This window comes from Sorex fumeus, unplaced genomic scaffold (genome assembly GCF_029834395.1).
Source record: "Sorex fumeus unplaced genomic scaffold, SorFum_2.1 ptg000041l, whole genome shotgun sequence".
In the NCBI taxonomy this organism is placed as follows: domain Eukaryota; kingdom Metazoa; phylum Chordata; class Mammalia; order Eulipotyphla; family Soricidae; genus Sorex; species Sorex fumeus.
The window spans coordinates 1,287,271-1,302,441 of NW_026606098.1; the positions used below are offsets into that span (position 1 = coordinate 1,287,271).

The 15,171-nt window shown below is 40.5% G+C and overlaps 1 protein-coding gene and 1 pseudogene across 1 annotated transcript in view; one reads left to right on the forward strand and one right to left on the reverse strand.

Annotated features, from left to right (window-relative positions):
• The first annotated feature begins 3,997 nt into the window (after nt 1–3,997).
• Nucleotides 3,998–15,171, forward strand: part of TTC3 (tetratricopeptide repeat domain 3) — an 86,398-nt gene continuing 75,224 nt past the window's right edge. Inside the window, exons 1-8 of the mRNA XM_056119245.1 lie at nt 3,998–4,190; nt 6,913–7,067; nt 7,686–7,728; nt 8,020–8,170; nt 8,718–8,805; nt 10,158–10,211; nt 11,888–12,008; nt 14,114–14,199. Coding sequence (XP_055975220.1) covers nt 6,924–7,067; nt 7,686–7,728; nt 8,020–8,170; nt 8,718–8,805; nt 10,158–10,211; nt 11,888–12,008; nt 14,114–14,199 — 687 coding nt within the window. The 5' untranslated portion in view covers nt 3,998–4,190; nt 6,913–6,923. The remainder of the gene's footprint in view (nt 4,191–6,912; nt 7,068–7,685; nt 7,729–8,019; nt 8,171–8,717; nt 8,806–10,157; nt 10,212–11,887; nt 12,009–14,113; nt 14,200–15,171) is intronic.
• LOC130029045 (uncharacterized) lies at nt 9,406–9,531 on the reverse strand (annotated as a pseudogene).

Consider the following 15,171-nt stretch of genomic DNA (forward strand, 5'->3'; position numbering starts at 1 on the left):
GGCTGACCCGGGTTCGATTCCCAGCATCCCATATGGTCTCCCGAGCACCTCCGAGAGTAATTCCTGAGTGCATGAGCCAGGAGTGCATCACTGGGCGTGACCCAAAAAGCAAAAAAAAAAAAAAAATTGGGTTTTTCTTTTTTTCTTCCACTTTTAATTTTTTTTGGGGGGAGGAGTCAGTGCATTTTGTAACTTAGCTTGCATACTTAGCTTAGGGGTTTTTGACCATTTCTATTTCCTCTCAAACTCTGAGACTATGGGGCTAGAGAGATAGTATAGTATGTAAGGTGCTTGCTTGCCTTACACACGGCAGACGTGGATTGTTTCCTGGCACCCCATGTGGCCCATTGAACACTGTCAGGAGTAACCCCTGAGCACAGAGCAAGGAGAAAACTCTGAGCACTGTCATTAGATCAATGCAATCTAGACATTCTTCCCCCCCTCCCCCCTCCCCGTGGAGCTTTTTAAAAATTGTGTTTTGATCCTCCCCGTTTCTAAATTTGCTCTTCCTTTCAGAGCTTTTTTCTGTCCTCCTTTCTTTTGGTGGCAATTTTCCTGGATTATACTTTTCCTTTCTTGCCACCCCCCCACCCCCCTTTTTTTTTCTAAAGTGAAGAAAGGTAGTTTTTTTTTTTTTTTAAATCAATTAATTAGAAATTTGGGAGAGGAGAGATAGGGGAAATCTCTTCAAGAGAACCTGGGCAGCTAAAAAAAAAAAAATAACCAACCAGATTAAGCGAGTGAGATTCATGTTCAAGAGAGAAGAGCAAGCCCATTTTACTGCCTTTTAAAAATGTGATTACTGGCTGGGGCTGGAGTGATAGCACAGCGGGTAGGACGTTTGCCTTGTGTGCAGCTGACCCAGGTTCGGTTCCCAGCATCCCATATGGTCTCCGGAACACTGCCATGAGTAATTTCTGAGTGCAGAGCCAGGACAAACCCCTGTGCACCACCAGGCGTGACCCAAAAAGCAAAAAAAAAAAAAAAAAAAAGGTAATCACAGGGGTGAGAAATAGTACAGCAGGTAGGGTGCTTGCCTTGCATGTGGCTGACCTGGGTTCAGTTCTCGGCATCTCTGAGCACTGCCAGGTATGGCTCAAAACCAAAAAAAAAAAAGTCATTTTAGGTATGTCTTGTAAAGTACATGCAATTGGATTTTTCTTTCAGTTCAACCAGAAAATTTATTCTAACAATTTAAGTCTCTTGGTGGCCACTTTTACTTTTACCTGAAACTCTTATTCTTGAGAAATCATTTTGGTGGATACACGTGGTTTGTGCATTTCTGTTAGTGCTCCGGAGGTCTTATTCTGCTGCTCCTCATGCAAAATCTGCTGCCAGTTTTATCTAGGCTTCTTTGAAGAAAATACTCATTTTTCTTTTTTGCTTTGGATTTTCTTTGCTTTGGTGGTTGGTCATTTCTGTTCTAAGACTTAATGGAGATTGCTGTTCATTTATCTGAATTTGGACTGATTTTGATTTTTTTATGAGGTCTAGAAGACTCTTAGTTCTGTAGCCTTTAAACATTGTTTTGTTGATTTCATCTGTTCTCTCCTAAACATTTAGCTAGATATGTGTGTTATTTTCAGGTCATTCTTTATCTTCAGTGTATGTGATTTTTAGTTGCTACCAGAGTCTGTAGTGCTAAATGATTTCATCAGGCATTTCGTCTAATTCATTAACGTTCTCTCCAACTGTGTCTCACCCTCTTGAACCCATCTAGCCTTTCTTTTAGTTTCAGCAATTTTTAACTCCTAAAAGTTCTACTCCATTCATTTTATTTTCCTTTTTGGTTTTTGATCCACACTGTCAGTGCTCATGAATGGCTCCTTGTTCTGTGCTCAGGAGTGATCCCTGGCAGTGCTTGGGAGGCCGCAGGTGGTGCTGGGTTCAAACTGATCAGTTACGCACAAGCCACGCACCTTGGTTCCTGTCGTGTATCTTCAATCTCTATTCTAATTCTTTTTAGATCTAAGCAGTCATTTTTAGCATCTTATGTGCTCTTCCTCCCTCTCTCAGGCATGAGTTTTCTGTAGACTGTATCTGGGATGTTTAAATAGAGTTATATTCTTTTTATTTTTACTTTTTTTGTCTTTTCTCTTGTTAGGAGTGTCTCATTTTGGGGTCACATCCAGTGGAACTCGGGGCCTACTCATGGCTCTGTTCTCAGGGATCACTCCTGGTGTTGGTCACAGGCAGAGGAGGTACTGAGATTGAATCTGGGTTGGCTGCATGCAAGGCAAACACATTAGCCCCCATCGCTTCAGCCTGTTGTTTTTTTTGTCATGGGTTGTCACCTCTTATGTTTGGTGATCTTTGATTATGAACTCCAGTTTAATTGGTCTTTCCTTGTGGAGATCCGGTCTAGGGATGGCTTTCTTCAGAAAGAATTCTTGTCTATAGGACATCAAGGTGTTCACCTGTAGCTGCATTTTAGTTAACCTCATTTTGCTTCTGGCTTATGCCCCACTGATTCCACTGCTGCCCATCTACATTACTTGGTGTCACTCATCACTGTCAGGTTTATTTCTTAGTAGAGATTTGTGACTGAGCGGAGGAGGGCTTGGTGACTTCTGGTTGTAGCTCTTGGCATGGAGCGGTCTGGATTTGAGGCATGGCCCCATAAAAACAAGTGTCCCTGTTCCTGTGAACTCACCATATTTAAGTAGACCATTCCAATATTGTATCACAACTGATGGGATCAAAAGTACTTTAACATTTAATTTTAGTAGCATATTTATTTTAGCATATTAGAAAAAAAATAGTAAAGGCATGTTCTGCCTAACATAAGATGTACTAAAACAAGTTTACATCTAAGTTAAAAGTTGAGCATTTCTGAGGAATATTCATAGTATGGGCGGTGAGTACATTTGGCAAGTGTTCTGCCCAGGGAAATGTGAATGAAAGATTTGGGAAACACTGAGCTAGGGAGTCAGGCTAAATTGGGAACAGAGTACCATCTGGACCCAGAGCACACCAACCTACGGGGATAAGCTTGTGATGATCAAATAGTGTAAAAAAAAAAATATGCGGTTCTAGGGAAGATGCAGAATAGACTTGGTGGGAGTGGGAAGATGAAGCCCTTCCTACAATGGAGTAGTAGGACTGGGTGGCACTTGGCAAGCAGTGTGGCGTTTTAGGTGTATGTCCTGGCTGAGCAGAGTAAAAGCAGGAACAGACTCCCAGCAGGCCTTCTGGGCTAGTGCAGTGTGTTTGGCCTTTATTCTGAAGATGAAGGGGAAACTACTTCAAAGCAGTGAAATGTCACAATCTCTTTTGGAGGGTGCCAGGATTGAAGGTTAGTCACTGTTAGGAGCCCGCTTGTTAAATGACTTCTGTAGAGAAAAGATGCAGTTTTTGGGAAGCAATGACCTTGGCATTTAGAGGTCCCTGGTACTTATTTTAGATTGGGGGGGAGGGGAATGCAGAGTAGACTTGACAAGAAAGTGTGGTCTGTGTTACGGGTCTGCTGCGGAGAATGGATTACTCTCCGATTCTCTGACCGGGTGGCCAGGTAGCAGGTATTATTAATTGGGAACAATTAACACAGGAAAGACACCATGTTTCATTTGTTTTTGAGGGTAAACATAAATTTGTTTTTGGAACTTATTTTTTATGAGAGAGGCTGTGACATCTTGGCTAAGATAGTATAGCAGTAGATAGGGATCTGGAAATCAGGAGATGGAACCCAGTTTGGAAAGATGGGATAGTTGAGCATTTGAAATGTTCCAGCCAGTTTGTTGCAGTGCAGTGTGAGATACTTTCAAATGATACATCGATAAACATTAAAGTTTTCTGTGGCGGGAATGTATTGTGTGCAAAGCAATGTCCGTTCTGCATCAGACCATCATATCATTGATATCACCCAAGTCAAAGCGAGCCCAGTTAAAGAAATACAAGGAAATACAATGACACGTGGAAGTGGCAAATACCATGGTGAGGGCGTGTGTCCGGTGGGAGCTCAGAGAGTGCTGTGTTAAGCTCTGGGGGTGGTGGCTAAGGTCGTGATCACCCTAGGAGAGAGTGAGCGTGAGAAGAGAAGAGAGGTGACAATTGGGTGGCGGGGAGAGCAGAAGAAGAGCCCATGAAGGAGGCTAAGGAAGAGCAGAAGAATAGGAGGAGAACCAGGAGAAGAATGTCTTTGGAGTCCAGATGAAGCGTTCTGAGGAGGAGGAGGTGGCCGGCAGTGTCAAGTAAGTTGTAAGCTGGAAAGTGGGTTAGCAGTTGAGGAAGACTGCTCAGTGGGGGCGTTCAAAGAGTAGATTTCAAAAAATAGTCATCTAATTTTTATGACAGTGGGAGCTGATATTAATTACAGCGCTTCCTAGATGCACTATTCTAAGTACTTTAAGTGTGTTAAATGGTTAATGAGAGAGAGGTGCTGTTCACTAACTTGCCCAAGTTCACACATTTAGGGAATGGGGGATCTGGGACCCCAGTTGAGGCGCTGGTTCCAGAGTCTATGCTCGTAGCCACTGTGCCATAGCACCTCTTCAATGCAGACACAGTAGCAAACAAAGCAGAACGGCAGTCACACTGTGTGAGGCTACAGTACAGTTGTTGTAGAGGTTGGTTGGTACCGATGACCGATTGGTCACCATGGCTCAGTCTGCCTGATGTGAGCAGATTCATTGTATTAGAATCACTGTCAGCATGGTGATCAGGCCAGGACAAATAGTCCTTGGCTCTTTCTGCATTCATATGTGCACTAAAAAACTAAGAAATTAGCCAGAGGCAGGAAATAGGTCAAAGGCAGGGTGCATTCTTTGCATGCTCAAGGTTTGGTGCCTAGCACTTCCGGAGTGACTCCCAAGCACTGAGCTAGGGGTTGCTCCTGAGCACTGCTGGCTGTGACCCCCGCAAAATATCAAAAAGGAGGAAAAAAGTTAGTTTCAAAGTGTAGATGTTTCCCAGGGCATTGCATATCCCTCATTATGTACTGCACTAAAGAATGGTATTATGTTACTGTCACTTTTGGAGTTACATTCCCTATGAGTTTTAGAAATATGTTCATGCAGAACAGGTGACAGGTTCCATATTTTATGGGTAGCCTGTCCGTTACAGAAGGGCAGTGGTGGAGTTACAGAAAGCGATATTCCCTTCAGTGTTAGAGATGGAAACCCAGTGGTAAGGAACTGAAAGGTCCATGAGAATGTGAGGGTTTGAATGGGTGAGGATGGAAGAATTATTGATGAAGTCGAAGAATGTTCAAGAGATGAGAGTCCTGGGATCAGAGAAGAGCAAATGTGAGTTAAAGGATTGCAAAATGGACGTAGACCTGGACATTGATCTGCAGTTGGTGCTAGGGAAGGAGGTCTCAGGAGATGAGCAGGAAGCGGACTTCAGTTGACAAGTTGCAAGGCTACGTGTGGTTTCGATAGGCCTTGATGTGTCTGATGGAATTGGGAGGAGAGGAGAGCACTGCGGAGTAGTGATTAGTGTTTCCTGCCTGTACAGTGGAGAGGATGATCAATAGGCCGTCAGAAGAATTGCAGTGAGGATTAATGAGCTGATGTCTGCCAATCACCGTGTTGGCAGTGGAGCACCATGTGACAAATAGGAGCAATAGTTTGTTAGTGCTTATGCTTCACTCTGATCTTATGAGGCATCTGCAACGACAAATTGGCAAGCAACATAATGATACATTCAAGAAAAATAATGTATTCCAAGAACTGATGGTGGTGATCTTGGTTAGGAAAAAGAGACTTGCTCTATTTTTTTTCTGACAATAGTGGGATAATAGTATTCAAACAAAAAAGCTATGAGAGATTTAATGAGGGTGTTGGTGCTAAGAAAAGAAAGCCATTACTTGGACAAGAGTTAGATGCAAGAAAACTATATATTTTTTTTCTAATGACAAATTAGGGCCTTTACCTTTACTAATGACAATAAGATTTTGTAGCAGTTTTCTGTTAGGTCTTTATTATTGAACTTCCTCCAGGATTTAAAAAAAAAAAAACAACAACCTTAATTCAAAACTCATCTTCATTTCCCCACTTTTCCATGTCAAAATCTCAAAATGTGATTGCTGATAGGTGAGATTTTTGGCCCACAATCAAGCAATGCTGATATGTGTTGTAGCCCTAGTGAGCCTTAGAGGCAGTGATGGTTCGGAGGTTGGAACGTCTGGATGAGGCCATGGGGTGTTGCATTAAGAAATTCACCCTAGGGGGCTAGAGCAATAGCATAGCAGGTAGGGTGTTTGCCTTGCAAACGGCCAACCTGGGTTTGATTCCCAGCATCCCATATGGTCCCGTTAAGCACCGCCAGGGGTAATTCCTGCGTGCAGAACCAGAAGTTAACCCCTGTGCGTTGCCAGGTGTGACCCAAAAAGCAAAAAAAAAAAAAAAAGAAAGAAATTCACCCTGTAGGACTCTACCTCTGCTCCTTTGTTTAAGATAGAAACAGCACTGAGGAGTAGACAGGAGACGAAAAGGGCTGAAAGTTTCCCTGGTGGAGTCAGAACTTTGTTCCACCCAGGAGGTTGAGAACATAGCAGAATTTATGGTGAAATGGGTTGAAATGGCATGTTTGACAGACTGCATTAGAGCAACAATGGAAAGGGGACTTTCACTCCTGCCATAGACACGTGCAAAGCTGAGAAAGAGGCTCTGAATAATCTTCCCTCTAAAGGGGCCGATCAATCCCATAAGTTCAGAGCAGAGAGGAAAAACCCAAAGAAAAATAAGTGAACCTAAAGAAAAAAAAATTGATCCAGCTGGTATTTGAAGAGTGCGAGGGGGCAAGGGTGGCAGAACAAGGATAGGACTTCTGGGGCTCAGTGTTGCTCTGGAGTTAATTTCATGGGGCGTAAGTTCCCGATGTTTTCCTAAAACACCATAGTAGCCAGGACCACTGCTTCTGTATCGCCTCAGATTGGTTCATTTCTGATTTGCGTTTGTGTTGCTGCCTTAGGTTGACACACCATGGAGGACTGCAGCATGGGAGACTTCACGGAAGCCGATAGTGCTGAGACCGAGGATGGCACCTACGGAGATGACTGTGGTTTTTCTCCCGAGTATCCATCCAAAAATTATGGTCGCATGTCTCAGCTGTACTGTGATGGGCTGGTAAGCAGACTCGCTAATCCTTTGTCTTTTATATTGTGCTTTTGATGGAATTAACGTGCAACATTTTGTCAGTTTTCATGTGGTAGTTCATAAAGTTTCTAGTACATGTGTACAGTCTACAGAATGAGCACCTCAGTAACCCTAGTTTATTATGCAATATCGTGTATGTATGTTTCGGTACTGATTTTGTGTGTGTGTGTGTGGGTGCTGAGACTTTTTTAAGGTTTACTTTTTGAAAAGTTTCAATTTAGAGCTATCTGGGTAAAGAAGTTTTGTGAGTTTTCATGGGGAAGTGTGCCTGCTTTTAAAGTGATTTCAGCAGGCAGATTTAGTGTCCTCCACAATGGGCCAGCCAGGAAATTGGTGAATTTCCTGGTGGATGGTGGTTTTCTGTGTGGAGGGGAGCCAGGAGGGAAGACCCTAGAAACAGGTTCGGGGCGGGGGGACACACTGACAGAGGTCTTTGACTATGACGTAGTGAAGATGCTAGAGTTCAAATGCATCAGCTAACGTGTACCAGAAACTTTCAGTTCAGTATAATCAATCTTTATCTTAAAATCAAGAATTGTACTTTTGCACTCTACCAGATACATATCAAAAGCATTTATTTCTTTATAGGGTATGCAGTATAAAGATTATATTCAAAGTGAGAGAAACTTAGGTGAGTACATAGGTATTAATTTTGTGCATGACTATAAGGGAGGGTCATCCATTCACAATAAAGTAGCAGACTTAAAATTTTCAGAAAGTGATTCTTTTCACTACAAACCATAACCCTTCTTTGTTAAAATAGTTTTAGCTAATACCTAACTGTTAACAATGTTTCATTCGCATGTTACTTACCTTGCCATACCCCATTTTTACCTTCTTTTTATTTAACTACTGATTTTCAGGTTTTTAGACAAAAACACTACTTAAAAGCTTCTTCTTTTTTTTTTTTTTAAAAATTTAGAGTTTGACATCTGCAACATGTGGTGCAGCAAACCGATGTCTGTCCTGCAAGATTATTGCGATGCCATCAAAGTCAATATCTTCTGGCCACTTCTGTTCCAAAGTCAGAACAGTTCTATAATATCACGACTGCACCCCTGTGTGGAGCCCACGTAAGTTATGATGATACTCAATTTGCATGAAACAGTGGTCAGCATGTTGCCCAGTGTTGCAGAATGCCAAGTTCAGTAACGGGCTTACGTTCCATTTCTATAGACTGTTCAGCTTGATTCTTGTTAAAGAGTAGGGTGAAAGTTGATACTTTCAGTTTGATATCAATTAGTCATCATAAGATTGCAATGAATTGAAACTGAAGAACATTAGATAGTATCAGTGAAGTAAGGAGTTGATAATAATAATATATGGATCTCTAAATCTTATTGTAGTCCAGAAAAGAAAGACAGAGTATTTTGTCCACTAGATAAACAATCTTCCTTGAGTAAATAGAGAACTTAATTTTTTTTCACCTAGGTCAAACTGACATACACAGTCAAGTGTAAAGTTCAGTAAATTTTTTTTGGGGGGGGCGCCCACACCCAGCGATTTTCAGGGGTTATTCCTGGCTCTGAGCTCAGGAATTATTCCTGGATGTACTCAGGGATCATACAGGATAAAGTAAATTTTATAAATGTTATAAAATAAAATAAATTTGTTTTTAAGTGATTCTCAAGCTCCTGAGATGAGTTTGAAGAAATTGCAACATATTGAGTTGATGGAAGATATTGTTGATTTGGCGAAGAGAGTTGTGGTAAGTATAGTGTGTGGTTATTTTCTCCTTTATTTCAAGACTACTAATATGTATATGGTATCAGGCTCCAGTTAGCAGTTAATCCATAGTGAGTGCTAAATAGGTCATGGTTTCTTTTTCCTCTGCTACTATGAGTTTGAGGGGTCAGGAGGAGGGCTGAGCTTAACAATTAGACCTGACATCTAGCACTGCTCCTTGACATCTAGAGAAATGGAAATTTGTCACAAAATTGTGCTCCTGGTTTTATAGGAGTTAAACCAAGTGACTGCCCCCACCTTCACAATACTTGTTATCTGGGATAGATTTCGTAGCTATTTATTCATTCTTTTGTTCATGGTGTGGGAAGTGAACTCAGGGCCTTCACACATACAAGGCAGGTGCTTTGCCACCGAGCCATGTCTCCAGACCTGTGCGGTCAGTGTGATCATGTCAAATTAGTATGAGTTAAGGTATAGTTATTTTTATCAGTCACTGTGTTGTTTTATTTTTGAAGTGGCATTTTATTTCTTGGGGTTGTAAATTCTACAGTCCCTCTGTTGAATGTAGGGTACTTGATTAACTCAGCTGTAGCCGTGGCCTTGCAGAAATTTTCATCATTACAGTGTCCTCACACCAGTCTTGTCCCAGTAGTCAAGAATGACAGCATGATTGCGTGTCATTTCTGTCAGAACCTAAGACTAACATGCAGGTATATTGATATACTATAAAATCAAAGTCATCCATAGTGTCATAAAAATCTATAAGTAATTATGCTGCCAGTATTTGCCTCCCTGGGTCTCTGGTTCGTTCTGTTTTCTGTTCTGTATCATACTATCTGATGCTGGCAAAATTGAATTTTTTGAAGTATACAGAGTGTTATGGGTTTTGGAATTCATGGACACAGATTTAGAAGATCACCGTTTACAAATAAAATATTTTACATCTGAAAAAAATCTAGAAGTAATCAACCTTAAAATCCATGTTTCTAAATATTAGTCTGATTTTGGGGTGTGTGGTTTTTGGGCCACCACTGCAGTGCTCGGATTATGTGGGGCTCAGTGGACCATATTGGCTGCTGGGGATTGAACCTGGGTCGGCTGCTTGCCAAAGCAAGTGCCTTGCCTGCCATACTATCTTGCTGGCCCTAATTTCAGTAATTTTTGCCATTAGAATCCAGTATCCGATTATTTTTAAATGCTGACATTAGAGCCCTGACATGGTAAGAGGGACAGGAAAGTGCCTGGGGAAGGGGAATCTATATGTACAGATAGTATTCATGAAATGTGGGAGCTTGGGTCCACTAGAAAATTCAAGTATAATGGACAGAATAAGAGAAAACGTGCTTCTTTTTATTCTTTGGTTCTGTTTTGCAGAATGATCCATTCTTTATTGGAGGCTTATTGAGAATTGGCTATAAAATAGAAAATGTAAGTGTTCAGTGTTGGGAACCCACCATGGTCACTGTCGTCTAACTGCATTCTGCTGCTGCATCGGAGCCCCATCATAGTCCCTGTTCTGATGTTTGGGAGTACTGATTTCTGTGTTGTGCGTTAGCCATCAGCTTCTACGCCATTTCCCCCTGCATCTCCCCAGTGTGTAATTTTGAGCCTGTCTTATAATTGATTCTTTTACCTCTTCTTACCTGACATGTTTTCTCAAATGAAATTCATTAGGTTCCTAGTCTGAGCATTTTTTCGGATAAGTAATTATTATGTAATCTAGACCTATAGTCATGCTTCGCCTAACATTGTTTTTAAGGTGAAATGATAGAGTAAAAGCGGACCTACCTACAGATAGCATGATTTCATTCAGCATCAAAGCTTTTTTCTTTTCAGTGTCATGATGAAGTGACATTGAATGAAATGGTGTTAATTGAGAACCCGCTTGCTCTATCATGATAATTTTTTTTTCTTTCTTTTTTTTCTGAGTTGGGAGTTGGGGAGGGGTGCACAGCTAAGAGTCCTCAGGGCTTTCTCCTGGTTCTGCACTCAGGATCATATCAGGCACCGGGGATGGAACCCAGGCAAGACAGATACCCTACCGCTGTGCTATCTCTCTAACCCCTGATAATTTTTTTCCCTTTGTTTTTTCTTTTTGTCTGAGGAAGAGTTTGGGACACACTGAGCGGTGTGCAGGATACTTCTGGCACATGCTCTGAGGCAGTTCTGGAGGTTCTTAGACACCTATGTAGTTCCAGTGATCCTGCATGCAAAGTGTTATCTTTGTGTTATCTCCTTGATCCTAATCCGTTTCCTTGCTTAGAAGGACCAGAGACCTTTGATTCTGGGTTTTCCTGCTACCGCCCTGCTGGTAGCCCTCAGCTGTGGTAGATTGCCACATGAAGCCCATCAGATGGCCACCTTTGCCTCGTGCTGTGGGGTCAGACCACAGAGAGTGAAATAGATGCAGTGGCTTGTTCACTGCTACCTGGACAGCCCACTGCAAAGGCTTGTGGGCCTAAAGAGGTTCAATCTCTGTTTCTCTCTTTCCTCTGTTCACACCCACTGTTTGCAGTGAGTGAGTACTTCTAACAGCGGGTCAGCTGTTCAGGCATCTATGGGCGTCCGGGGCCCTGGGCACAGATAAGCAGTAGACCTGAGACTATGGGGAATGGCCTGCTCGCCGCAGGCTCCCTGACAAGCTGTGTGTGTTACAGCTCTGATAAGCTGGTCAGGCCTGGGCACTCCCCAACAGGATTTTTCCTCTTGCGCTCATACTTTGCCTGGCAGACGTTGCCCACCTTGGCCTGTATTTCCCCATAGCAGAAGCTTTTTCTGCCTGGGCCAGTGCTTCCCTTCAGCTTGCTTAACTAGAGATACTGGCCATTATCTTAGGGCCTGCATTTACAGGACGATTTCCCACACTCAACTTCCGGGTCTGCAATCATTGCAGAAGTTTCTTGAGCTTTTGTGGGTGGGCTGGGATTATCTGAAGATGTGGTAGGTGAATTCCTACCATCTATCTGTTAACTTTACGAGTTAGGGTTCAACACGCTAGGTTGTGTGTGATATGCGTATAAACTACAACGTAAGACAATTACAATTTCATCGTGAAAATCAGAATTAATACCCAAACCATGTTCTTCATCTTTTTTTTTTAATAGAAAATCTTGGCAATGGAAGAAGCTTTGAACTGGGTGAAATATACAGGCGACGTAACAATTCTACCCAAATTAGGAGCAGTTGAAAATTGTTGGCCTATGCTAAGTATTTTCTTTACTGAATGTGAGTATAAATGTTTTAAATTGTTACTTGACTCATTCTTTTTGGGGGGGAGGGGAAAACTTTTTTTCAAGTGGAATATGTTGCTATATGATTTTTAATTTATCAAGATTTTTTTAAATTTTTATTTTTTATTGTAAGAAAAAAAACTTGAAGGGAGATTTACCTTGTTAAATACAGTCTCGCTCTGTATGTTCTTAATGATTTCTACAATATTACACTTTCTTGAAATTCTAGCTAACAGATCACAATTTTTTACCTATGATACCCAAGAAAGAGAATACACCTGGACCTATATGAACTTAAATTCAGAAGACAAGTAACAAGCTAAGATTTTAATTTTCTGCCCTGATGGAGATGTTATTCCTTTGTATGGTGACACTATTTCATATAACTTGTTACTTAGTCACACATTTTCCCCTAAAGTATTCTGAAGGTTGGCAGTGTTTTTTAGGAGCAGGACTCTTAGAAAAGTAACATTGGGCTTTTTTTTTTTTAAATAAAGACTGCTAATTTGCCCATTTATTCTGAGGGCATGTACTAACATCGACATGTACTGTTATTACATGTGTTAGAAATTAAACATGTTAGAAATTAAACAGTGAAAACAAGCTTTGCTGGGGCTGGGGCTGGGGCGATAGCGTAGCAGGTAGGGCATTTGCCTTGCCCAAGGCAGACCTGGATTTGAGCCCCAGCATCTCATATGGTCCCCCGAGCATCACTAGGAATAATCTCTGAGCATTGCTAGGTGTGACCCGCAAAAGAAGCCATTTTGGGGACTTATTGGATGCTGGACTATATTCCATAGATAGGTTGACTTTGTTCTGGAGTGTTTTAGAATTTATGGCCACAGCCCAGAAAGGCTAAGCAAGGTGGTGAAGGAAGACTCTGATCGGTTAAGTCCTGTTTAGCAGTCTACCATCTAGGAGGGCCTAGGCGCCAAAGTGTGTCACAAATCTCAGTCCTAGTTTTCATCCTGTGCTCTTCCTTGATTTGGTGTGACCTTCTGTAGTGATATTTGAATTTCAGATTTTGAGTTCTCCTCTCACTGTAGTTATAAGTGTATTTGATTTCAGGGCAGAAGTCTAATATTGTAGAAATGAAATTGCTACTTTGAGAAAATTCTTTTGTAGAACATCTTTGGAATGGAAAATGGGGACTGGTAAAACTTCTGACATATTGGCCAATTCCTCATGTGTCGTAATTACTTAGTAATTTAAGTGTGGTGTTTCATAGTAAAGGAATAAAAAAAAAATGACCAGGGATAACAGATCCTGACAGTTGACCTGTAGGACTGAGTTTGCCAAGGGGCTAGTGTTAGGGTGGGTAGAAGGATCCAGCTACAGGAGTGGGAAGGGCAGTGTGGGGGTGAGTAGGGTGGTAGCATTGTCAGCTAGACGTTACTATAACATTGTTGCAAATCATTCTAGCCTGAATCAAAAAGATAGTCTTTCAAATGTCTGATTTTTAACATTTCATTGATTGGTCAAATCTTGAATTGAGTATTTTTCACTAAAATACTTAATTCTGTGTTTTAATTAAGATAAAATAACTTAAGAATTAAAAAATAGTTCAGTGATGACTAATATTGAATTAAGTAGCTTTAAGCTTGGTGAAACATTCCAAATTCATCATTTGTTAAATATACTTGTAGTATTTTTTTTTTTAGTAAATTTGTTTAGTATATTTCTAAGTATATTTAGAAGGTTTTCCCAGTTTTTGTTTTCAGATATTTCTTTGTAGAATATTGTAACAGATATATCATAAGTGCTGAATAATATTTGCTGGATTCACTTGAGTAACTAACTATGGACCATATTAAGAATGTAGTGTAAAAGTGCTTTTGTTGTAACTACAATGAAAACTAATGACAAAAAAATTTTTTTAAGTTAGAAAAAAAGATTCATAGCAAACAACAGATCTAATCTTTTCTGAAACATTTGGTAGTAGTTATTAAATGTATTATTTGGTATATGTAAAGAGATTATAAGACAGATTATCTAGAAAGTATGAACTCAATGAACTTACCTACCTGACTTAAGAATTAGGACACTGTCAATAGGAATATTTTAAACAAATATTTTCTCTCTCCTAAAAATAAAATCTAGATAAGTATCACATAACTAAAGTTGTAACAGAGAACTACAATTTGCTTGAAGACTTCAGAACTCCAAATTGTCCAGAGTGTATAGAGGTGAGAATAAATACTTACTTCTAAATCTGTTGTATGATTTACTTGTTAGTGCTTTTTAGTAACTTTTAGGATTTTCAGTAAAAACTGCTCTCTGACAAAATACAGAAGCCATCGTAAAATCAAGTTGGCATTGGAGGGAACATTTTGTTGTTATTTCTGTGGGGGCCACACCCAGAGATGCTCAGGGCTTAGTCCTAGCTCTGCACTCAGGTATTACTCCTGACGGAGCTCTGGATACCGTGTAGGGTGCCAGGAACCTGAGTAAGTCACATACAAGGCAAGTGCCCTACCTATTCTGCTATTACTTGGGCTTCTTGAGAGGACATTTTAATCCATTTTAGTTGGAATTTTTATTTTTGTATTTTTTTGCTTTGTTTTTTGGTTTTGGGACCACACCCAGTGATGCCCAGGGCTTACTCCTGGTCTGTGCTCAGCAATTACCCTTGGTGGTCTTGGAGGACCATATGGCATGAAGGGGATTGAACTCGGGTTGGCTGCATGAAGGCAAGAGTCTTACCCCCTGTACTTTCTCTCTGGCTCCAAATATTTATTCTTTGAACTGCAGAATAATAGCATGTTGAACAATTTTCTAGTGTTAGAGATTTCAAAGCATTTAGCTGAAAATTTAAAAAAAAAATTTTTTTTCTAATTAAAAGGCTTTTAGTTAGCCTAAGAAGTACGATTTTCCTTGGTAACAACGGCTTTTTTTGAGCTAGAGTTAACATTCCATATGGTTAACTTATAGGAGGTATGATTTTAACTAAATTTTAGAAAAGATTTAGGAAAATTGTTAATCTAGTTAAAATACATTGAGTTTATTTTCATGTGTTTAAAATTTTGAGATTGCTGTGAAATTTCAGTAATGTTTGCATTTTTAATTTTATGTATGTTCTTGTGATTTCATTTTTTGCATTGCCTGTATGATATTGAGTTACATATTCTTTGAAAGTGAAATTTTGCCTTACATCACAT